Genomic DNA, 23,326 nt, shown 5'->3' on the forward strand with positions numbered 1-23,326 from the left:
ACTGCCACACACATGCACTCACCCCATCCATATTAAATGAAGGAACAGACAAAAACAGCAGCAGAAGGGCAGACCCCAGGAGCCAGCTGCTGACAAGACAGTCTGTGTCTGTGTGTGCACGTTTCTGTGTACGTACACTCGCCCATGTTCTGCTTGTGCGTGTACGTGTGTGCTTATCCAAGTGAGCCTGCAGGTGCTCATTTGTGTCAGAGGGAGAAACGGGGAGAGAGGGAGCAAGGGAGGATGGAAAGGAAAAAGTAAGTGTGTGTGTGTGTGTGTGTGTGTGTGTGTGTGTGTGTGTGTGTGTGTTATGGAGTCTGTGAAAGTGAGCTAGTGGGTGTGCGAAACTGTGCGTGTTTGTCCGTTAGGACCATTCAGGCAGAACAGATTAGAATGTGCAGATCCTACTGAGACACATCAGGAAGGAGAGAGAGGAAGACGGGTGAGAAAAATGGAAGGAATGAGAAGAAAATACAGAAGAGCATGTGAGGTGGGGGTGTGGAGGAGGAGGAGGGGGGGGGTAGAAAAGAAGGGAAGGAGGAAGAAATAGAAGAGGGTGGGAGGGAGGAGACTGAAGAGGAGGCTTGCAGTAACAACCGCACCGCCTCTTCTTTAACCTTTCACTTATCCCTCCTTCCTTCTTTCTCTCCATCACACTTCAATTAGATGTCACGCATTGTTCCTAACCATCTCTGTCTCTCGCTCACACACACTCACACACACACACACACACACACACACACACACACACACACACACACACACACACACACACACACACACACACACACACACACACACACACACACACACACACACACACACACACACCCAGCCCTGTGCCCGCAGCCAAACGTTAATCATTGGGGCCTTTATAGGCCATCACTCTTCCTGTGTGTGTAGCATTGTTTTGTGTGCCGCCGTGTGTGTGTCTGCATACAGACCTCAGAGTGTGTGTGCGTGCGCATGTGTTAGCCCCCCTCAAAGGGCCTCCCGAGTGAATGAGGATTATGATTAACTATGGGTGAGCCCTTTTGTATTCCTGTGTGTGAGTTTGTGTGTGTCCTAATTGAATCATAGAAGGTGGCAATGATGGAAAAATTATGACAATTATGCCAAATTAATATGAATGAGGGTCTCCATCCACAACACACACACGCGCGCTAAATTCTTCCTCATCAGTCTTACACACACACACACACACACACACACACCCAGTGTGCACCTAAAGTTGGGCCACCGGCCAATTAGTGATGCTCCAAACAAGAAAGCTCCACAGTTAAGAGTTTTTCTTATACAAACTCTCAGAGTGTAACACACACACACACACACACACACACACACACACACACACACACACGGCCAGTGGTGAAACTGGCCATCAATCATACTCCCAACAGCACACTGAGCCTGCCAGCAGCATACAGCCATCACTATAGCAACACCAATCAACTGGTGGCAGCAGAAGTAGGAGGGAGGAAGACTTTTAACACAAGTGTTAGTGTGTGTGACCGCTCCTGTGACGCTCACTGTGTCGGATGCCGCAGGAGTTTGTCTGTAGGTGCTGACATGTTATCTGGGTGCCTGTGACTCAGGGCTACCACGGTGGAGTGTGCGATTTGTGTGTACGGTCAGTGTGAGAAAAAGCTACCGTGCTTGAAGACGCCGATGAGCAGGGATTTGTCAGCTTCGCTGTCCCACCAGTCGGCCGGCACCTCAGCATGGAATGGTTGGGGGATCCAGATGTCCGGCGCACTGTGGCAGAGATAAACAATGTCAACCGACTAAACTCTGCATGTTCAGTTTGCTCTGGTACTGAATCAATATTTCAATTTTGAACACAGAATGAGAAAAAGGCAGAGCGGCTGAGACCGTTCGAGCTCGAATCAGCTGTCAGCAGATACTAAAAACATGGTAAAGGTGGACACGTCAGTGTGCTGTATTCGATTTGTGGTCCTGGAGATGTACAGCGCCATCCATGCAATAAACTTAAACATCCAACTCAAGTCCAGGAATAACTAGATATTTATATGTGCTTATATATGGATTGGCAGTTTAACTGGCAGGACACAGGCAGCTGTGTCAGCCTCACCTCTCCTAAGTCACTGAACTGGACCTCTCAACACAAAAGTGTTTAGTATTTCATTAGTTAGGATTGATTGGCACGTATTTGTGTCTGATAAACCCCTGTACAGTTTATGGACGCAGCTATTAAAATCAAAATCTGAAGTCCAGAAACCAATTGGTGACATCAGTCTTTAAGAAACCACGACTGCGCTCAGCCTTACAGGTATGTCACTTCAGTTTATTCCAATAAGATACCTTGATGCAAGTTAACGATGTATCAATGCTACCACCATGGTACCTGAGGTCAGACTAAGTGCTTGCAGGGGTCGTTTTTTTCCATTTTTTTCAATGAAGACCAGACATCTGGTTTGTCTGTGCCTGCAAATAAGCCGAATACTTTCAACGGGGCAATTACTCTCAGCTCTTCTATGTTGTAGCGCCAAAACAAAAATTAAATAAATAAAAAGCATCCATTATGGAAAGAAAATGACGTTTCCAGCTAGTTACAGAGAGAAAAGGGTACAATACACAATAGAGCAGAAAGACAGAGCGCGACAGGAGGAGAGAGAAAAACCTGGGGAAACAGTCCCTTATCTCTGCAAACAGCAGCATTCCCAGCCTTGGCAACACACACACACACACACACACACACACACACACACACACACACACACACACACGTATGCGCCAAGACTGGCATGCTAAATCCCCCTGGCATATGTTGGCACGATGGCACCCCGTATGCTCACGTCTGGCACGCGCTGACACACACACACACACACACACACACACACACACACACACACACACAGGCCTGCCACAGTAGCCACTGAAGAGAAGAGGGGGTGAGAGAGATCAACATGGAGTGCACGTGTTCCACATTATAAATGCATTCACATCTGGGTGGCAGGGTGATTGGAAGGGGGGGATGGGAGATGATGAGAGACTAAAGTGCACTGCAGAGAAAGGAAGGGACGGACAGATGGCAAGGAAAGGGTAGTACGACAGAAAAGAGAGGAGGAAGCCATGAAGGAGCTGTCAGAATGAGATGAAGCTAGATGTGTCGAGGTGAGCAGCATATCTAACCTTCACATCCACACCTCTGCACCATGAGGCGTTGTGCCAAATCATAATAGGCAACAGCTTGTCAAAAAACTTCTAAATGGGTCAAAGTGTGATAAAAGGACCAGTCCCCTGATAAAGTAACTGAGTGTTATGTCTGTCAGAATAGGAAGAACCCTGCCAAAGAGGCCACTAGAACAGCCTGAAATATACTTGAGTAATAATTCATCACAAGTTCATATAAATAACCGCCTCTCATTTCACTTTCATAATGCATCCAATACATGAAGCCTTTCCATCCCTCTCCAAGTTTCTCTTGTTTTCTAGGAAAACTGCTCTCATGCACGGGATATTTGTTGTCTTGTTTCCTTAGACTCGTATCCAGTTTCCACATCCTCATGAGAAAATGCAGGCAAAGCAAGACTTCACAAAGCCAGAGGGGCCTCGGGTGCATCCTCAGGTCAGTTACAGCATGTTAATTAAACTTGATCAATGATCAGGTTTAAGATGCGACCTTTGTGAGATAATACATAGTTTAAGAAGGGGCTCATGGGAGAAAAGAAAAGATCCACTGGCAAAAGGGAGAAAGATTTCCATGTATGGAAATGCAGTGTGTGAAGACACTAAAATAAACTGAATGAGAAAATACCACTGAGAAAGTCCACAAACCTGGAATCTGCTCCCTCCAAGATGCGCTCAGCCTGGTCGCCTATGACTTCCTGTCGCAGATAATACAGCATCCTCACTCTGAGCAGGACCCTGAGAAGAGGAGGAACAGTTAATGATGAAGCTCTTCCACACAGTTGACATATTTTGGGGGGGCTCTCAATGAGGCAACATTATCAAGTCATCTATTAATTGCTTTTTCCATTATTCAACTGTCTGCTCATTACGTTTGATGTTATTTCTGGAGCCAAATGCTCCTTCAGTCCCCAAAAGCAAAAACAGAGGCACTAATGAGAGTTAAAAACAGGCAATATTCTTTAACTCCAACACAGCGATTTGCACGGCCATACAATCGAACAGCATCCAGGCATTAATCAAAGTGTTTGAGAGGCAACAGAAGACAGCAGGACGCCAGTTACTTCATCAAAAAGATGATATGCTATGTTCTAGCTCACGGTGGCTCGCTAGATTACATTAAGCTACCAAACACGGCGACGCCAACAATGTGTTTAACAAGTTTGAGATGAAGAATAAAAAGCTACCACATCTCAATATCACACATTAAATATCAAACTGCTTGTTTTTCATGACCGTGAGGTTTAAGATATGAAAATAATCTAAACCCCAGAAGAGAGGCAAATTAATACACGAGAAGCCAGAATAAGACAATGATGTACCTTGTCATAAGAGATTACACTGACATTCATTTTCTATAGACTGAAGCATCCTTTATTTATTCCCAGTTAAGAGATTTTTTGTAAAATTCCTGCATACAGTTCAAACTTTTAGAGTGCAGGTGCCACTGGATGTTTATTACCACAGGGATCCCAGACAGCCCTCTTCACACTGGTCTGACTTTATTGGCAAAGTGCTATAAAGGTGCAATTTGCTAGAAAACTGAAAAGCAGCAGCTGGAAAATGCCCTGAGGTTTTCTTCTCTTTTTTCCTACTGTTTAAAAACTATAATTCATTACTGTATTTCAGCATTTTCTGCCATTGCTGTCAAAATAATGGGCATCTTCTCTGATGCTCTGATATGGAGCATGTAAAACGAATGCTCTGTATCAGAATTTGCTTTGAGCATATCCTTTGGTAACATGAATTACTCTAGTCAAAGACAGAGAGTCAGATTTGATCTCCTGACACTGGAAATGCTGCTATCTGGCAGATCTGCCTCACTGTAAACATTTGTCACAAGATTTGTCACCAGGATTTAATGCCAGTAAGGATGTTTGGAGCAGGAGACAAGGGGAGGAGAGCCAGGGGGTTGGGAGGAAGATATGACTGGGCGGAGCAGAGAGGAGATGGATTGAAAGGACTGAGCGGTGCTGGAAGGGAGGGAACAGAAAGTTTGGAGAGGCAGTGAAAGAGGGGGGGGAAGGGGAGAGAGGGGGGGGAGAATATAAAGACAGTCATTTGCAACTCATTCTGCAGCGTGTCTGTGTGTTTGTGCATCAATGGCATCACAAGTTGCAGAGTGTGTGTGTTTGTTGGCAGGCTGTGTGTGCTCATCCATCAATGTGCCAGGCCTGATTAGCCACACAACGCTGTGCTCCAGCCTAGCAGATGGCACCACATAATCACCCCCAAGTGTGTGTATGTGTGCGTGTCTGTGTTTATGCGTGTCTTTCACCCACTTCCAACAGGTCTGCCTGCCTAGCACCTGGCCTGGCATGCAGCCAGAAACAAACACACACACACACACACACACACACACACACACACACACACACACACACACACACACACACACACACACACACACACACACACACACACACACACACACACACACACACACACACACTCCTGAAGGAGGAAAAAACCCTTGGAATTGAATCTGGAGGCCAAGGAAGCATATCTCCCTGACAACAGGAGAGAGAGAGCTGACCACACACAAATGACTGAGTGTGTGTGTGTAAGAGGGAAGTCATGGAGAGACTGCTACGTCTGTTAAAGTTTTACTTTTCATTGTCATCGTCTTGTTTTTAAAGCCACAGTGCCCTCCATATACATTCCATCCAAATACACAATAACACTGCCATCATGCTGCTGTCTGCATGTGTTAGCCACTAGCTGATATGTCACGGTGTGTTTAGATGTCTGGGAAGCCTTACTTGTTACAATGATGTTTCAAGTGTCTCTTGTAGCTATCCTCTTGCAGTAAATGGTCAGGATTGCAAGTAGCCAGCCAATCAGCACGTGGTGTCTGTGGAGGCGGGGCCTGGGGCTTACCCTTCTTGCCCTTCCTGCCCCTGGGGACAGGAGTAGAGAGGCCTAAAGAGAAAGATGGTGAGGCAACAATCAGGGGTGACACATTTTTAAACAAAGCAGTACAGCTGCATACATTACACACAAGATATTTTGAGACTGCAAGAACCACCGCACTTTGTTTAATCCATCTTGTAATCTGTGTTTTGTTCTGTTTGCTGTTCCTGGTCTTGCTATGCGCCTCTTTTTCTCTTCCCCCTCACCCCCCCCCACAACTGGTCCCAGCAGATGGCCGTCCCTCCCAGAGTTCATTCCTGCCAGAGGTCTCTTCCTGTTAAGTTCTTCCTTGCCAAAAAGTGCTTTCTCACAGAATTATTTGGGTTCTCTCTCTTTCATACTGTACGGTCTTTACCTTACACTAAAGCTACTTTTGGCTGCTCCCTTATTAACAAACGGTGACTATACCTTTCTTGGGGAGCTCCCCAGTTAACCTTCAGCTAGTCCCTAACACTCTTTGGTCTGAAAGTGCCCGCAGTGCATATATATAGTGTAATCAGGGGTCCTGGGGTCGGTGTGTTACCAGAGTGGTTGGTAAGCGTCCTGGTGGTCCCATCTTCACTTGGAGTGATCAGGTCCCAGATGAAACTCTTGATGTTTTCATCTCCACGGTAATGCAGCAGACAGTAGGCCAGGAGCGCTCTGCAGATTGTTTCCACATCGGTCTCCTTCAGCGGGCGCTTGAAGCGACCGTGAGCCAGAATGTCGCTCCACCTTCCCCAACTGGAGACATTGAGGGGAAACAGGAAAGGTACCACTCTGTCAGTGTGTGCACGCACCCTAGTTTCTTCTGTGCAGTACTTAATGGTCCATATTAGTTTTAATGCAGACAACACTAATGCTCTGTGAAAGTGAACACACACAAAAAAACAATCTAAAAGAAAATCTGGACTTTTCAAAATCTTCTGTCAATCATACAGCACACAGAGTTGTTCCACTATCCCTGTGGAGGCTCTCAATGACATCACACATTCACATGAGGGTGGCTGCGGCTCAGGTGGAAGAGCAGGGCATCTACTATTCGGAAGGTTGAGAGTTGCTCCAATGCATTCACCGGAGTCTGAATGAAATTAAATGAAAGCCCCTTACCCTAAACATTTAACCCTAAAGCTAAGTTTCAACCCTTGGGGTGCAAAAGCAGGCTGGAGCCATCAAGATCTGAGTTTGAATCCCCATGGGTTGGTGCAGTAATTACAAGCGTCCCATTAGAGTATTTAAAAAACACACAAATAAATGTGTGTCAGGTTCTCATTGTGCTGTACATCTTACCAGTCTGCTTAACCATGATGGGCATTTTAACCAGCGCAACCCAGACAGACATCACTGTGTGTGTTTTTTCATGGACCCAAAAAAAACCAACAACAACAAAAAAAACGAGAAAGCAACCCGGCCGATGTGGCGGCCAGGAACGCTCAGACTGTCTTATTCTCAACTGAAAAATTTTTCCACTGCTGCTGCTTCCCAATATTCATTGAACCATGTGCATCAGCCTACATCTGAAGCCTTTTAAAAAAGGGGGAAAATGGTGGGCGACAGCGAGCGAGAGAGACGGATGATGGGAAAAGACAACAGAGCGCTGAGCAGAGAGGACTGGCCCAGTCAGACAGTGTGTTTGTGTGTCCTACAGCCTCAGGCCACGAGACTAGACTGTAACAATAACAACGCTGACATCTCACTAGCACCACTGTTCATTCTTACGTGCACGCGCGCACACACAGAGCAAGTCAGGCATGAAAACTGAAGGGCTTGCCAAATAATCAGTCTCCATGGTAAGTGTGTCAGTCTCACTGTGTCGTATACCGCTCATGTATGTGACTTTACAGTCGAGGACCAAGTGATCTGATTTAAAGTTGAATAAAAACAGGCCAATTTGTGTGCAGCACAATAATACTTGGTGTCTGCACGTGTGTGCGTGGCACTGATTAGCAGGTGTAATTGCCTCGACTGCGATGATTTCTCGTCTACTCAGTCGCTCCATGTGCACAGCTGCATCCATTAACTCGTGTACTTTTTAAAAAACAAAAACACCACATTAACAGGGTGATCGACTCCACCCACGTCCACAACAACCTCAAGTGGTCTTTCAGCTTCTTGTGGGACCAAATGTCTGCTTCAGTGAGGTCAGTTAACATTCGTACCACCTCCCAAAGCAGGCATCCGTACCGTTTGCATTACTCCTGCTGATATTTCCTTCATACCCATCATCTCTGCATATTTAAAGAAGCAATGTAATATTTTGGCCTACATATATGTTGCCTTCCTGAGGGTTACATGAAAGGATCAGGGATGTTTCTGGTGACTAGCTGATTATAGGACAGGAATAAGAAAACACATGGAAAACAAAAACCTGTCTTCACAAATATTACAGGTGTGTTTAAGAACCCTTTGAAACCTTTCGTGGCATTTTCCAATCATCAAATCATATTTGAAATGTTGCTGACCTGTGTGGTACTTTGCGCATTGCACAATAGCGCGCACGTGACATAAGGTTAGCTTGCTGAGTGTGGCTAACGTTAGCAGTGTTAACGCCAGCAGCCTTCTTTCCTCGCCTGTGGAGAATGTGGTTATGTCTCACTTTACTCTGACGCAGCCTACATCCAGCCTACTGCACAACAACCTGGTTAACAGGCCCTTCGCCTGTCCTTTACGTCACCTTGCTTGTTTACAAATTCCTGCTAAAACAGTTTGTTTCAGATAAAGGGGGCTGCACCGCGGTCCAGTACAAGAGAAACAAGGATTGCTGTGAAATGTGAATCATGCAAAGCCAAGAATAAAACTAAAGAGCAGGAAATTAACAGAAAAGGTCCAAAAGTGGGTTTCAAGATTACCAATAGAAGAATTTCCCAAAGAACGGCTGCATTTGAATTTACTGAAGAACCTCAAACAAAACTAAACTGTATCTCAAGCAGCAGTTAATCTCATCATTCATCTGATTTTTTTTAACATTTAAAGATGTGACGGACCCGTAGACCAGCAGGTTCTTCTCCACTCTGAAGCACTCCGATCGGGGGTAGCCCTGAGTTTTGTCTTGGGGCCGCCGCGGTTTGGATGAGGGTCTGCTGGGCTCGTCTTCATCGCTCTCCAGCTCAGAGAACTCCAGCATTTCTTCCTCTTTGACGCTGCTGTAGTGCCGCGTCTGCTTCCTCACTCTGGGCGTGTCGATAACCAGCGTGTTCTGGGGACAAATGTGTTGGAGAAGTTTTAGTTCAGATACTTTCCTTCTGTTACCTACTTTATTAAGAGCCCAGCTTCAGTTACAGATGGCCTGAAATATGCAAAGCACCTTCTGCTTTATTCCCATGAAGTGGCCCATGTGTACATTTCTTGTATATTCTGACTTCTCCGACTCCTGAACATGCCATCGTCTGGACCAAATCTGAATAATTGGATATTTGGCCCCACGTTTCATACATGATACTGAGAAACTTGCTGCCTAGCTCAAACATAAACTGGCATTAATTATGTTGTCTAATGAATTACATTTTTGTTCAATTAATTTGAACCACCCCCACCCACTTGCAATCCCATTAATATGCACAAACAGGGCAGTAGTTAGTTCCACAATTATCACAGAGCTGCAGTCATTTCCATTTTAACACGGTACAATAAGAAATCCCAGGGGAGCAGCCTGTATTCATGCTCGTAGAGCTGGATTAAGTGTTCCAGTGGAGGGCCCTCCACAAGAGAGGCAGTGAGGGAGCACAGAGAAGAAGTCGTCAGGAGGGAGAAACACACACGGGGGGTGGGGGGCAATAATATAGAGAGCGAAGGAACGTAGGAATATAAAGCTGCCAGTTAGCAGAGCACTCAGTGTGTGTGCGAGAATGTGACGGAGGTTGTCTTTCTGTGTGTGTATGTGTGAGCATGAGCCTAAGTGATATCTCTGTACCCTCCAGGCATCTGTGCTCTGTTAAGTGGAGCTAAGCAGCTTACTCACTCTCTCGCTCAAACACACACACACGAGAGCAGGGAAACATGGGTAATTAAGGAAGAGAGGAGATTCCCAACTGTCAATATTAATCTCTCTCTCCCCCCTTCTCTATGCTTCCCTTCTGTCCCGACTGTCTCACTCTCAAGCCGTCTCACATTCTTTAACTACCACTAACCATTGTAACCCCCCCATTAAATGACAGAACTCAGCCCAGAGCTGTGTCTTAGGCTTTGTAAAGTATTTAGATACACTGTGATGGTTCTCTGTGGATCTACGGCTGCATCACATGTTCTTGGGTGGTTTCTGCAGGTACTTGTGTTTGCAACATGTGTGTAGTACCCGTCCATTGATGGCATCCATGTCTAGTTCAGCCTTCTTCGCCCATTTCTGCCAGAAGTCCGGATCCTCCAGAGAAATGTCTGTTCGGTTGCCCGTTGCAACAAAACTGGCCTGCAGACAGAAGAGCACCTGTTAGTGAGCTCACTTAAAGCCGAACAGTCTCTACATACAGCTGGAACAGAAGAAAAAAAACCCGACCTTAGCAAAAGTAGAGCCCTTGCCCTCAGACTCGATGGTGATGGTGTGTGTTCGTCTCTGGAGGATCTGGTCAATGTCTTCCTCACAGAATTTTGAGCCTTCGTCTTCCTCATCCATAAGAGCGCCGTAGGCGCCCTTTCTCAGCAGATCCTCGATCTCTTTCTTGGACAACTGCTGGACCTGAACAACAAAGGAAAATATTTATTTCCTCTCTCTTTCAAAGAGGTCGGGTGTGTAACCCGAGGAGAAAGCATGTGGTAAACTAAAGGATGAGCTTTGGATATATTGGGTCGGTGTGACGTCTCACCCCGCTGTTGGCATTCTCTCGTCCGCTCATGCTCTGGAGGACGGCCTTGTCGAGTCCCAGCTTGAGGCTGGCCTTGTCAAACATCTCCCTCTCGTAGCTGTTCCTGGTGATCAGGCGGTAGATCTTAACGGACTTGGACTGGCCGATACGATGACACCTCGCCTGGGCCTGGAGGAAGGTGCATTCAGACACACAGAAACATGCAGTTTTAAACATTTATTCTTCTTTCTGTTCACTCCCAAGGACGCTACTCAGCTGGAGATGTGAAGTTACAGCACAGGACTAATGATATGGTCCAGTGAACCACAGCTAAATGCGGCCGGCAGAGTCATTACATCCAGCAGAGAGTTTCAACTTTAAACTGGCCACCCTGAAAGCTGGTAAAAACGAAAAGATGTGACACACAAACTACCAGAATCATTTCAGAGCACAAATCACGGGGTTGGTACCTGGAGGTCGTTCTGGGGGTTCCAATCAGAGTCAAAGATAATGCAGGTGTCTGCTGCAGTCAAGTTGATGCCCAGTCCTCCGGCTCTCGTGCACAGCAGGAAGACAAAACGATCAGAGTCTGGTCTGGAGAAGCGGTCGATGGCTGCCTGCCGTAGGTTGCCACGAACTCTGCCGTCTATACGTTCATATGGATATCTGGACATGGAGCAGGAAAACAGGTGTGAATTACAGTCACTACATTCAACACGGCAGTATGAGTTTAGTAGCTGAAGTTGTTTGACATGGCCTGCAATGCTCTGTGCAAAATAAACTTGATGGAATGCAGAGCCTCTCTTTGTCCTGCTTGTTTTATCAGCCTAAACCTGCTGCTGAAAAGAGACTCTCCATTTTGTCGGTCTGTATTTCACTGCATATGTGAGCGAGCGAGAAAACCTGCCAACATACATGGATCTGCTAATCTTATAAGATCCTGTTATCTCTTCCCTTTCTTCTTTATTAGCAAAGATTAGTGTACATAACATCCAGCTCCCCATTTTTTGCCAGTTTGAGTCATCTCTCCAGCAACTCCAGTTCAAAATTACAAATATGGCTGGCAGCAGGCTATATCAGCTGGAGCCACCAACAGTTAACCAACGATGGGTCAGAATAACTCGACTGCTTATAATACCCTCTGCACTCTGAGGGGGAAGAAGCTTTGTTACATATTCTGACTGAAAAAGCAGCAGTTCCAGGAATTTTATTCTCTCATGGTTGAACAGTTTTAGCTCACCAACTGAAGAGTTTTGAAGCACAACATTCAATTTTTTAAAAAAATTGAGCAGCTCGTGAAAAATATGATGTGCAGACTTCAGCGTGCTATTTATTTCTCTGAGCCAGACACACACTGAACAACACTGCATAATTCAGCCTTATCTCAATCTCAGGTTGTAGCTAGAGACGAGCAGCCATAAGTGGATCTATTACAGTCATATCCATCTCTGTGTGCTTACTTTTGGACTCCACAAAAGTAGCTTTGCTTGATTCAAAAGCTCAAAATTTTATTATATATATATATATATATATATATATATATATATAGAGAGAGAGAGAGAGAGAGAGAGAGAGAGAGATATATATATATAGATAGATATATATATATAGATATATAGAGATACAGATATATATATAGATATAGATATATATAATTTTTTTTTATTTTTTTAATGATCTTATACTGGAAATTGATGTAGCCACTTTAATCACACTTGCTTTGGATTGGCTGATACCCACAAACAGAAGGTTTGCAGGGGTCAGCAGGTGGGTGGGACATTTGTGCTTGAGTTAACTAAATTGTGGATATCCCTTTTTGACACTGCACAACTCCAAGAGTCAAAAGGTCTGCCTGAAACTGAGTGCTCAGAGCAGTCCAACATCATCATCTGGAACTTTGGTCATGTTAACATGAGCATCCACCACTGGTTCAGTATGTTGCATAGGCCTAGTTTGGGTAAATCCAAGTTTTAGATTTGTCTCTGTATCAGCAGAAACTCAACCTTTAACTTCCACAAAACTTGTGGAAGTTTCTCTTCTCACCGTTTCTGGATGAGGTAGTCCTCCAGGATGTCCAGACAGCGGACCATTTGGCTGAACACCAGGACTCTGTGTCCTCCGGCTTTTAGTTTGGGAAGCAGCTTGTCAATGAGCACCAGCTTTCCGGCTGCCTGGATCATGGCTTGGAGGGCCATGTCCGGCATGTCTGCCCCACCACCATGGGAGTCCCTGAACTCCTCGATGATTTTCTCTTCCGCTCCTGTGCAACAGACGAGAACAGTGACAGTTATGACCACAGGAAAAAAAAAAAATAGAGAGAAAAGAAGAAAGTGAATATGTACCATTGATGAGGTAGGGGTGGTTGCAGCATTTCCTCAATTCCATCATGGTGTTGAGGAGGTTGGGGACACTGGCTCCTCCCCCTCCACCCCCTCCAGCACCTCCTTTGGACAGGAAGGAGAAGTTCTTCTCCAGAATGGCTCGATAGTATTTCTTCTGGATGTTGGTGAGCTCCACCTGACAAAACAGACGTAGTTCAACACAATTATTTTATTTCCACTTGAAAAGCATTTGACAGCAGTGTTGCCAGAACTTAAGTGGGTTTAATTATTTTTTCCTTTTATTATGTTCGCTTTGTGCATCATCAGAATCATGGCTGTTCTGCTAAAACAGTTCTACCTCGATTATGGTCTCCTCCTTTGGGGCCAGGTTCTTTTCCACATCCTCCTTCAGTCTTCTGAGCATCATGGGCTTCAGAATGCCCTGCAGTTTCTGAACCTGACACACACACACACACACACACACACACACACACACACACACACACACACACACACACACACACAGGGTGCCTTATTGCAGTGAGAATTCAGCAAACATGAGAGGTCAATTTCCACAGCACTGAGTCATCCTTTTACCTGCTCTTCAGTCTTTAGGTCTCCAAATTCAGTCATGAACGTTTGTTCAGACGGGAATCTCTCAGGCTCCAGGAAGTTGAGTAAGCTAAAGAGCTCCTCCACAGTGTTCTGGAGAGGAGTTCCTGTCAAGAGAACTTTGTGCTCCTAGACAGTGAGTGGAGACAGGAAAGGCAGATTTAGAGTTTCTAAAAATGTAAGCAGGAAGCATTTACAGGAATTTAACCCCTGAAGAGTAGCTCACTTGTCCTTTGCGCCTGTGAATCAAAAACTAAAAAACACCTACGTCTGCTACTCACCATGTCCATCATTTTGAGTCCCTCCAGTAGCTTGCAGTTTCTGTTTTTCAGGCGGTGGGCTTCGTCTATCACCACACAGCGCCACGGTATGCTGCGTAGCTCTGGACAGTCAGCCAGAATCATCTCGAAGGTTGTTATCACCGCGTGGAACCGATACACTCCCTTTATTATTTTACCCTGGAGAGGGGGAAAAGGGATAAGCATGAAGATCAATAAAACAGTCACCATTTGTTACTTTGTTATTTGAAACTGAAGCTCCATAAATGTGAGAGAAAGATAAAGTCTGGAAGTTAACTTTGGGATATGTTCACCTGAGCTTCTGGTTTCTGTTTTTTTTACTGAGTATTTCTAGTCTTTATGTGGCTCTTAATTCAAACCAGGTCAAAAGCTCAAAAAACTCCTCCTGCTATCATAATCTGTGAAGAGCATCCTGGAAACATCCCAAGCATTTGCTGCATGTGAGGAAGCAGATAGGTCAAGAGGAAAGAACACTCCCCCCCCATCACGACCTTAAGGATTACTCAGTCTGGATTACGAACAAGCAGCTGGGCAAGCACACCACTACGCTGACAGACAAGTAACTTATTCTGTGAGCCTCATCTCATCAGTGAGGCTGATCCTAAGCTGAGGGGGCCTGACACATGTTTTCATCTCATCCAGCAGGATTTCATCTCATCCAGGTAACTTCAGGGTTAACCCCGGGCTTTCTGTACACTTGCAGGTGTACATCGCCATGGTACATGCTATATATAAGTTATATTCCAGGTTAGAGATAAACGGGTATGAAGTTAGTGATCACTGACCAATCAGTTCTCCAGAAAATAACACCACCATTCCTGGAAGATCTCCTGAACCTCTTTGCACAGAAAGTAGGAGAGTAAAGTTTTCAACAGCATCTGAAGACTTCGCCTTTCCCTGATGAGCATCAGTAATAAATACAGATTCTTTGATGCAACTTCAGCCCTCGAGTTTTTCCTGTAGGCTATTAACAGTTTTACTGTTCTATAAAACACCATGATCTAAAACAGACCGCCTATTTGTACTCACTGCTGACCTTATATCAAAGCTGTACGTGGACTCAGCCCATCTTTGAATTCTATTTATAGATTTATTCTGCACTTTTTCCTCAGTCGGATAAACACCACAAAGGTTGAAGCTGAAAGAATAAAAACTAAAACTGTCTTTTAAGCAAATAAATATTCAATTATAAATCAGATTATCTCATGCCTCAATGACAGAGTTGTGACACTGAGTGATGTTAACTTAGACTGTCTGGTAGTTTTGCCAGTTGGTGTCAATTAAGTTAAACTTTATATCTTGTCCAGTCTTACTAACCAAAGTGCTTAAAGCAGACACACATTCATACAACGCTTAATACTATTTTACTACAATGTTGTTACGCTGCTGCTTTGTCTGCAGCATCTGTGTTGCTTACAGCCTCTATTGTGTGTTTATTGTGTATTACAGGGCTCTGATGTCCACAGTTTTGAAATGAATGTCAGTTGATTGTGTCGTTCAAAGGAAATGTGATTCCATTCTTCACCAGCAGCAGCAAATGGTATTATTATAAATGTACCATTATCCCTTACCTGTGCATCTCTGTAGTACATCTCGTAGGCCTGGATGGTCTTTCGGCTGGCCTGGCTGCCGTGGTAGACCACCACGTTGAGCTCAGTCCAGGTCCTGAACTCTCTCTCCCAGTTGGGGATGGTGGAGAGCGGGGCGATGACCAGGAACGGCCCCTCGATGTCTTTCATGTAAATCTCATAGAGGAATGTAATTGACTGGATGGTCTTCCCCAGCCCCATCTCGTCAGCCAAGATACAGTTACGTCTGCGGGGGTGGAGACAAAGTGACAGGGCTAAGACAGATGCCTTCTACATCATCTGTGTGTGTGCTCACACCGTGACGCTGATCTAAAACTTCATGACTTCAATATTTAAGTAAATATGCTTCCACGAGCTAAACATTTTCCCTCTTTGCTTATTATACTGCTTTTCCAAACGGGTTAGGGAATCTGTTTTCCACTTCACTGCTCTAATGACAAAATAAAAGTTGGAAAATACTCGAGTGTTTGTCGTCCTCTGGGATTTGACTGAATTCCATCCACGAGTGCCAAACTTTCCAAAAACTCCATGACGAGTGCTTACATTAATGCACATGATTTAAAAAGGGATCTGTTATGCTCATTCATAGTACTAAACATTTATTTTGGGCTCTAGTTACTAAAGAAGTTTTGTATAATTTACAGTTCAAAATAATCCCTTAAGTTATACTAGTCCTTGAGGCCATGTGTGCCTGAGATCTCCATATTAGGGATAACTATTCTAAGGCCAAGATTTGATTGTTGGGGTTTTCTCTAGAATACTGCAGGGTCTTGCATTACAGTAAAAAGCGCCTTGAGGCAACTGTTGTGGTGACTTGGTGTTGTATAGATAAACCATGAATTGAAATTCCGCTAAACTGGCAACAACAGAAAACACACAAAACAACAGCTCCAGTTTAAACATACTCATTTCAGTTCCATTTGTGCTAATGAGCACAGCTGCTTTCCTGAACAGTCTTGTGGTGCCATCTGAGTGTACATTTCAGGCACGGATGATGACGCCAATGGGAAAGCTTAAACAGCAGTGCACCACAGGGCTACTTAATGTTCACTTTAATGTCCGCTTAAGACTTTTAAATAAGGTGGTATTACATGCACGGACCGACAGAAGCAGTTAGGGGACTCATTTATAGAAAATGCAATTAATGGTAACTTACGAGTTGTACCAGTTGAAAGTTAGCCAGTTGAGGCCTTCTAGCTGGTATTCCCTGAGTGCGTTGCCGTTCCTGTATTCCCTGGAGCCCTCCAGCTTTTTCCAGTCAGCTGCAGGAGGCCGATCCTGGACACAACAATGAAACATACAGGGTTATTTAAACAAAAAACAGTCAGTGGTAAGGTGTTGCAGTGTTTCACATAAATGTAAATACTAGGATTGTCTGTATGCCCCCCTGGATACTTTTGCTCTTTGAAAGGAGTGTCCACCCTTCACAAGTTTCTCCTCGGCAAACAGTTTTTACCAAGTACTTTGTGACAAATAGCTGAGCAAACAATCAGCTGCCTCTCCAGTGAGCCTTCATCCTGGGAGTTTAACTCCACCATCTAAAACTGCAGCTGGCAATACTAGTCCTTATCTGCTCTGCAGCCCCAGAGAGCTTGGCATAGCAGCACCTGAACCAGTGCAAGTCCAGTTCACCTGTTGCCAGGTCTACAGAGGATTTCCAGAGCAGAACGACAGCTACTGTCACCAGCTGCAGTCCAAGATGGCGGCATTAAGCCTTGATTGTATTCTGTTGCAGATACGCATAGCTGGAGACATGATTCCAGTTATACTTCATCGAAATCTGCTGCCTGATGCTGAGGGTGCATTGTAAAGTCCCAATGGACGAGTCTGCACGGACCCTCGTGTTCATCGTCTGATGATAAAATTGATGTCACTCGGATCCAAGGGGAACCTAGCAGGCTCACTGACGCAGAGAGTATAATCAAATTTTTAGAAGGCATCCAACCGCAGGAGGAGGTTCCTCTTTGGTGACGCACCTGGATGACTGGAGACAGCCAGTATGGACAACATGAGAACTAGTTAGAGATGCTTGGAACCTCATAAATATGACTGGGCGGCCCATCCAGGCATATTTATTTCCCACCCATAAGTTTTACTTAACCTATGGGTGGGAAACGCTGTTGACTTTGGAGCTACATTAGTTTAAACTGTGTTTTATGTCTGTGTGAAGCTGACTGTCACTGACTCAGTCAGCACCTGGTCTGAGTAAATCAGTGCTTCAGCTGTCTATCAAGCAAAACAACTCAAATATGATGGTTTGTTGGTTTTCCATGCATCCAAATGTTTGTGGTATAGGACAGTCTTTTGTTACATAACACCCAGTTGTCAGTTGTGTTTACACTAAACAGGGTCCTTTCTGGGTAAGTAAGGATTCAGTCCAAAAATAGCTGAGCGTGTTAGTGGCACCATGCTGCTTAAAGTGCTGGTGAAACCATGAAAAACAATCCAGGATGCGCAGATGGACAAATTAGTGTGACAATACTGCACGGCTTTTAATACAGAACTTTACAACTGGCTGTTGCAATTATTTTAGAGCGTGAGCTAAAGTGATTTTCCAGGACTGTAACACGTGTTTGATTAGACAACACAGCAGCTTGCAGGACAAAGTCACGTTGCAGCAAAAGTTTCGCCTGGTTCAACTTTTTTTGCCAGATGACCCTGTGTTTTTTGGCAGCAGGGTCTCCTGCCAAAAAACACAGTGTTAGCACCCTGCTGCACTGACAGCCTGGATCCATTCTAATAAATGAAAGGGCTGTATCTCTTCACACAGGGTTCCTGTCAGGAGCCTTAGAACGCCTCACTTTTTAAATTACATCTTCCCATTTGTACTCTTATAAATGAAACTGCAGTTAAGGATTTTTTGACCAACTAAATTAGGGGGATTCATCCTCTGGGGACAATGAATTTCTGCTGCGAAAAGGTCCTTGAAGCTGCACACTGTGAATGAGGCTAAAAATAAAACTGCCTCCCAATGCTGCCGCTATATGATGGAGCATTACTAGCATGGCCCTTAAGGAGAAACAGTAGGCAGGAGTTAAAATGGATGGATGCAGGCTGAGGAAAGAGTGATGGAGGGAGAGACCACAGCCAGTCAGCTGCTTCTGTTCAGCATTAAACACACTGTTAGCGGTTTGGCCTGGCCACAAGAGCAGGGCGTGTGTGTGTGTGTGAGTGAGTGTGTAAGCCCACAAGAACGTGGCCCTGTGGAGAGCAGTTAAGGGAGCTGTAAATCTGGAAGAGGAAAGAGCAGACAGCAGGCCAATACACAAAAACACGAACACGCCTACAGGGAGGAGACTGGGAGGCATAACACCCAAAGAACAGCTACTCACCACTCTCTTAGTGTTGGGCGTGCGTGCTCCGATGCGCTCGTATTCATCTATCTTGGACTGGTCAATGTCGGCCTTCAGCTCCCAGGTGGAGTCTTCATAAGGCAGACTGCACCACTTCACTAGATATAAGGTCACCATCTGCACACATAAAACAGGGGAAGCTTTGGTGAGCGTGGGTGTAGGGAAGAAAAAAAAAGTTAGAGGCTCAAACTCAATGAAAAAGATCAAAGCACCTCTCCATTTTCATCTGTGCTCTCTGAAACGTCCAGGACACGGTCCACCTCCACATAGTCAGGGTTAAAAGGCTCATCATCCATCTGCAGAGAAAAGTGGAGTTTTATGATACACCGCAAGGCCCATTTCATATTCAGAGTAAACTCCTGTATATGAAATGCGTTAGCTTTATCTACCCAGGTTTTTAATTTTTCTATGTATTTAACAGGCCTAAGCAAAAAAAAAAAGAAAAAGAAAGAAAAAAACCATTGGAAACAACAATTTTATGACAGGGAACATTTGACGCCTTCCATTCAAAAGCATTCCTTAGAGGCCAGGTTTGAGCCTCCATGCAGTGGAGGCTCCGGTTTGTGGTGCAGAGCTCTGTCCTTACCTCAGTTATAAAGTTGTTGAGCTGCTGCTTGGCCTTAAACCTCTTGACCTTCTGGTGTATTCTCTTGTCCTTTTCTAGTTCTTCCAGGTTGGCCCAGCGACAGTGTAGGTATGAACTGAGAAATTACATTTCACATCAGTCATTTCAAATAAAGGGATGCTATAATGTAGAGAAAAAGTATGGCGTGTGGTACTGTCGAGCTGCAGCATGAAGTATTAATCATGTGAGATTCTGTTGGGAGATCTCAGCCTTTGAATATCATCAGAACATTCAACGTTTTATGTGTGTGTCTGAGATGGCCATATTACAGATATTTCATTGACCTTACACATATCCAAGAATAGAAAACTAACTGTGTGACAGTGTTTAGAGCAGCCTGCAGTCTGAGCTTTGGCTCCATCACCTCATTATTAGAAACTTTGGCCGTGTAACAGGACAAAGCATAACAGCTCCTCTTTTAAAGAAAATAATCCAAATTATTTTGCCATGTTTTTGCAAACTAAATCTATTTCAGACAATCAGACAGCAGAAGATGTCCAAATGGATGGAAAATTGACAGTTTCTAGCATATCATAGACTGAATTATTAGAGAGAAAATAACTGATCCAGTGTTTGTTGTAGCTTTATTTATATTTGTAAAATGTATTTTTGCTGTTCAGACTGCAAGAGACACAAATAACACGAGTATGTGTATCTGCTGAATGGAAAACATGTTATTACTGTGACAGGATGCAACTGCACCATTACCACTTGTGTTATTGATGCAAGAAAGGAAAACTACTACATAGTATCTCTCACACACACAAAACCATTTAAAAACACCGTATTGAAATAGGTCTTCCCAAAAAAAAAAAAGTGAAGCCCTGCCAAAGACAATGCCCCCCCCCCCCCCCCCCCCCCCAAAAAAGCACAAACAAAAACAAACAGCTGGCTAATACTCACAAGCCCTTGAACTTGACGTAGAACTCCTCCATCTCCACTTCCTCCCCTGACTCCAGCTGAAAAAGAAAAAAAAAAAAAAAAGGTTAATAATCAGAACAAATATAGCAGCTGCATGAGTTAAGAGCAGAAGCGGAGGCTCAACCTTGTTATACAACATGTGGTTAAAGTAGTGAAGTGGCACAGAAGGAGCGTGTGTGCGAGTTTCACTCTGACATGTCAGTTAGCAGTAAACCACCTCGCACTGAGGAAAGGTGTATCCCTGTGTGTGTGGGTGTGTATCCTTCACACACAGTCTTGCACCGATTTGCCTTTTTTGGCCACAACTTGATCAAAAATAAATAAAGCTGTAGAAGTTCTTAAAGTATGTCCAAAAAGTTTCAACAACTTCTCAAACCTGTGTGTGACTTTTTTTTTCCATACAAGCGCATAAAAAGGGGAAATACCAAAACAGCAGCTCTTTCAAGCAAAACTGCCCACTTCTATTCACCATTACTACTACACACACACACACACACACACCAAGCTACTACTGTAACGCCATGAATCATCAATCACACACAGAGCCTTAGGAAACGGTAGTTTGGCGTCTGGTGTAGCTAGTCTTGCGGTTTTGGCTGCGTGCCAAGCCCGGGGTCAACTCTGAATGGAGCTAGGAGAGAAAAAGAGCGGTGCACGCACACGTGTGTGTGTGTTGTTGTTTTGTTTTTTGTGGGAGGGGGGGGGGGGGGGGGCACTGGCAGTTGGCTAGCAAAGGACAGTTGGCTGGTGACTGCATGTGTGTGTCTGTTTTGGCTCAGGGATGAGCTTTCTTTAGATAAGGCATAGAAAACAAAACCAGTCCAACACGTACACACAATCAATCAGAGACACACGCAGGGCGCACACATACTGAAATACACAGAGTAATGTCTTTGCTTACCAAATGAATACATGCTGTATGAGCTACATGTGTATTTGTAATGTGCTTAGGTCAATCAGATGGCATAAACCACGTCTCTGGCCCCTCTGTCAACCTCTCTGTGCACTGTGTTGGTGTCACTCGGGTGTGGATGAGTATCTGTGTAGCTCACTTGTTTTTTGGAGGTACGCAAGCCCATGATCTTCTCTACAACTGGTCCTTCAGCTTCAGCCACATCCTGGAGACACAGAAAACAGCAAATATAGCTTCATGCAGGGGTGTACTGTCTGATATCTGGATTAGATACTGGTCTGATCTGGATTCAAAAAGCTAGCTCAGGTATCAGCTACATCAGGCCAGTCTGTTTTATTTAATCCTATGTGTTTACTGCACTACATGTTAGCAGAAGTGCACCGATTGCAAGCCGATACAGCACAGAGGAAGCTGACAGCAAACGGTCAGCAGTTTGGAAGCATTTCCTCTAAACTGCCTGCTGCAGCTACAGCTTTTTTTTTTTTTTTAATGATTAATTCTGCTGTAGTTGCAGAATTAATCAAAAACTCACCATAAAGTCTCAACCTAAATACATTTAACCACTGTATTCATCTCCAGTTTTCATTTATTCCTTAACTAATCAATACTATTTCAGTCCATACTTACATGTTATTTTGCAAAACATTCAGCCTGATTTTGCCTCACATGTGAAGAATGATTCTGACAGTGGGTCCAAACCCTGAAGAGAAACCTAGATCAGAAAGCTGGGCCGCACCTGTTGCTGCGATGACGACGATGGGGACTTGGGTGACGGCGAGTCATCTCCGCTGTCGTCGTCCTCTGAGATCCTGAACTCCAGATCCTCTGTGTACCTCTTCCTCTTCACCTGACGGCTAGACCGACGCTTCTGATAAACCGAGGGAGAGAAAGAATGTTTTATTCATCAGCGATGGAGCTGTAGCCCTTCGAGACCTCGCCATGAGGCCATTTCCCGTCTTCCTCTTTTCATTTTCTTCATTAAAAATGCTGCTCACTGATTGTACAGCAAATTAAAGCCTCTCCAAACAGGGGAAAGGGGTTCACTTCTGATGACACTCAATGTATTGTATTCTATAGTGAGCCACTTTACTGCCATTCGCTGTGCTTGTTCTGCTATATTTATGGAGCTATTGCGCCACGTGACCTTATTTTATGCAGCTATTTTATTTTAGTCATTGTTTATATTCAATATCTTTCAACCATTTTTATTTTGCATTTCACTGTGTCTTATTTAGCTTTTTATTTGGCTTTTGTTGAACTTTTTTTACTCACTGTGTTGAGCCCTTTTCTACTTGTCATTTCATTCTATTCCACACTCTTAGGTTAATATAATAACTAAAATGCTGCACGTTCTAATCATTCACCATTATTTTTATTATTCACTATTCTGTACCATATGGTCCCACACATTATCCATATCAACTTAAAAACACTGCACACTTCATTGTGCTCAGAATGTTTCTACGTAATACGGGTGTAGAAATTAACGAGGGTAGCAGCCTGCAGAGGACATGTTTAAGGGACGTACAGCTGCTAAAGTGATTTCCTGTTTGAAATAAAGCCACAACTCTTCATACAGCTAGAATCATCTGGCTATTAGCTGTACAAAGAGTTGTGCTCAAGATCCACATAATTACATCTGCACATAATATTGTGAATCTGAGGACAGTTGATGGGTATGTTCAAAACTCTTAATCTGCACTTAAGAGCATGTCTCCAACTGTTCTCTGCAGAAACTAAACTGCACTTGAGATGTAAAATGTCAAAAAAAAAGAAGAAAAAAGTATGCAGCAGCTGAAAAGTTGCTGATGATGCGTGATGTCAAGTTGACAGGGTGTTGGGGGGGGGGGGGGGGGGGGGTTATCTGCTTGGTCTG

The 23,326-nt window shown here is 44.4% G+C and overlaps 1 protein-coding gene across 1 annotated transcript in view; it reads right to left on the reverse strand.

The window, feature by feature from the left end:
• chd7 (chromodomain helicase DNA binding protein 7) overlaps window positions 1–23,326 on the reverse strand; it is a 56,147-nt gene that overhangs the window by 12,790 nt on the left and 20,031 nt on the right. The window contains exons 5-26 of the mRNA XM_030751453.1: window positions 22,187–22,318; window positions 21,590–21,655; window positions 20,520–20,575; window positions 19,578–19,692; window positions 19,204–19,287; window positions 18,971–19,108; window positions 16,795–16,916; window positions 15,621–15,864; window positions 14,032–14,208; window positions 13,736–13,879; window positions 13,497–13,595; window positions 13,160–13,334; window positions 12,861–13,077; window positions 11,288–11,483; window positions 10,839–11,006; window positions 10,532–10,711; window positions 10,334–10,444; window positions 9,027–9,238; window positions 6,587–6,786; window positions 5,913–6,072; window positions 3,799–3,888; window positions 1,652–1,755 (exon numbers count right to left, since the gene is read on the reverse strand). Coding sequence (XP_030607313.1) covers window positions 1,652–1,755; window positions 3,799–3,888; window positions 5,913–6,072; window positions 6,587–6,786; window positions 9,027–9,238; window positions 10,334–10,444; window positions 10,532–10,711; window positions 10,839–11,006; window positions 11,288–11,483; window positions 12,861–13,077; window positions 13,160–13,334; window positions 13,497–13,595; window positions 13,736–13,879; window positions 14,032–14,208; window positions 15,621–15,864; window positions 16,795–16,916; window positions 18,971–19,108; window positions 19,204–19,287; window positions 19,578–19,692; window positions 20,520–20,575; window positions 21,590–21,655; window positions 22,187–22,318 — 3,190 coding nt within the window. The remainder of the gene's footprint in view (window positions 1–1,651; window positions 1,756–3,798; window positions 3,889–5,912; window positions 6,073–6,586; window positions 6,787–9,026; window positions 9,239–10,333; window positions 10,445–10,531; window positions 10,712–10,838; window positions 11,007–11,287; window positions 11,484–12,860; window positions 13,078–13,159; window positions 13,335–13,496; window positions 13,596–13,735; window positions 13,880–14,031; window positions 14,209–15,620; window positions 15,865–16,794; window positions 16,917–18,970; window positions 19,109–19,203; window positions 19,288–19,577; window positions 19,693–20,519; window positions 20,576–21,589; window positions 21,656–22,186; window positions 22,319–23,326) is intronic.

Source organism: Archocentrus centrarchus, chromosome 17, assembly GCF_007364275.1.
Source record: "Archocentrus centrarchus isolate MPI-CPG fArcCen1 chromosome 17, fArcCen1, whole genome shotgun sequence".
Lineage (NCBI taxonomy): Eukaryota > Metazoa > Chordata > Actinopteri > Cichliformes > Cichlidae > Archocentrus > Archocentrus centrarchus.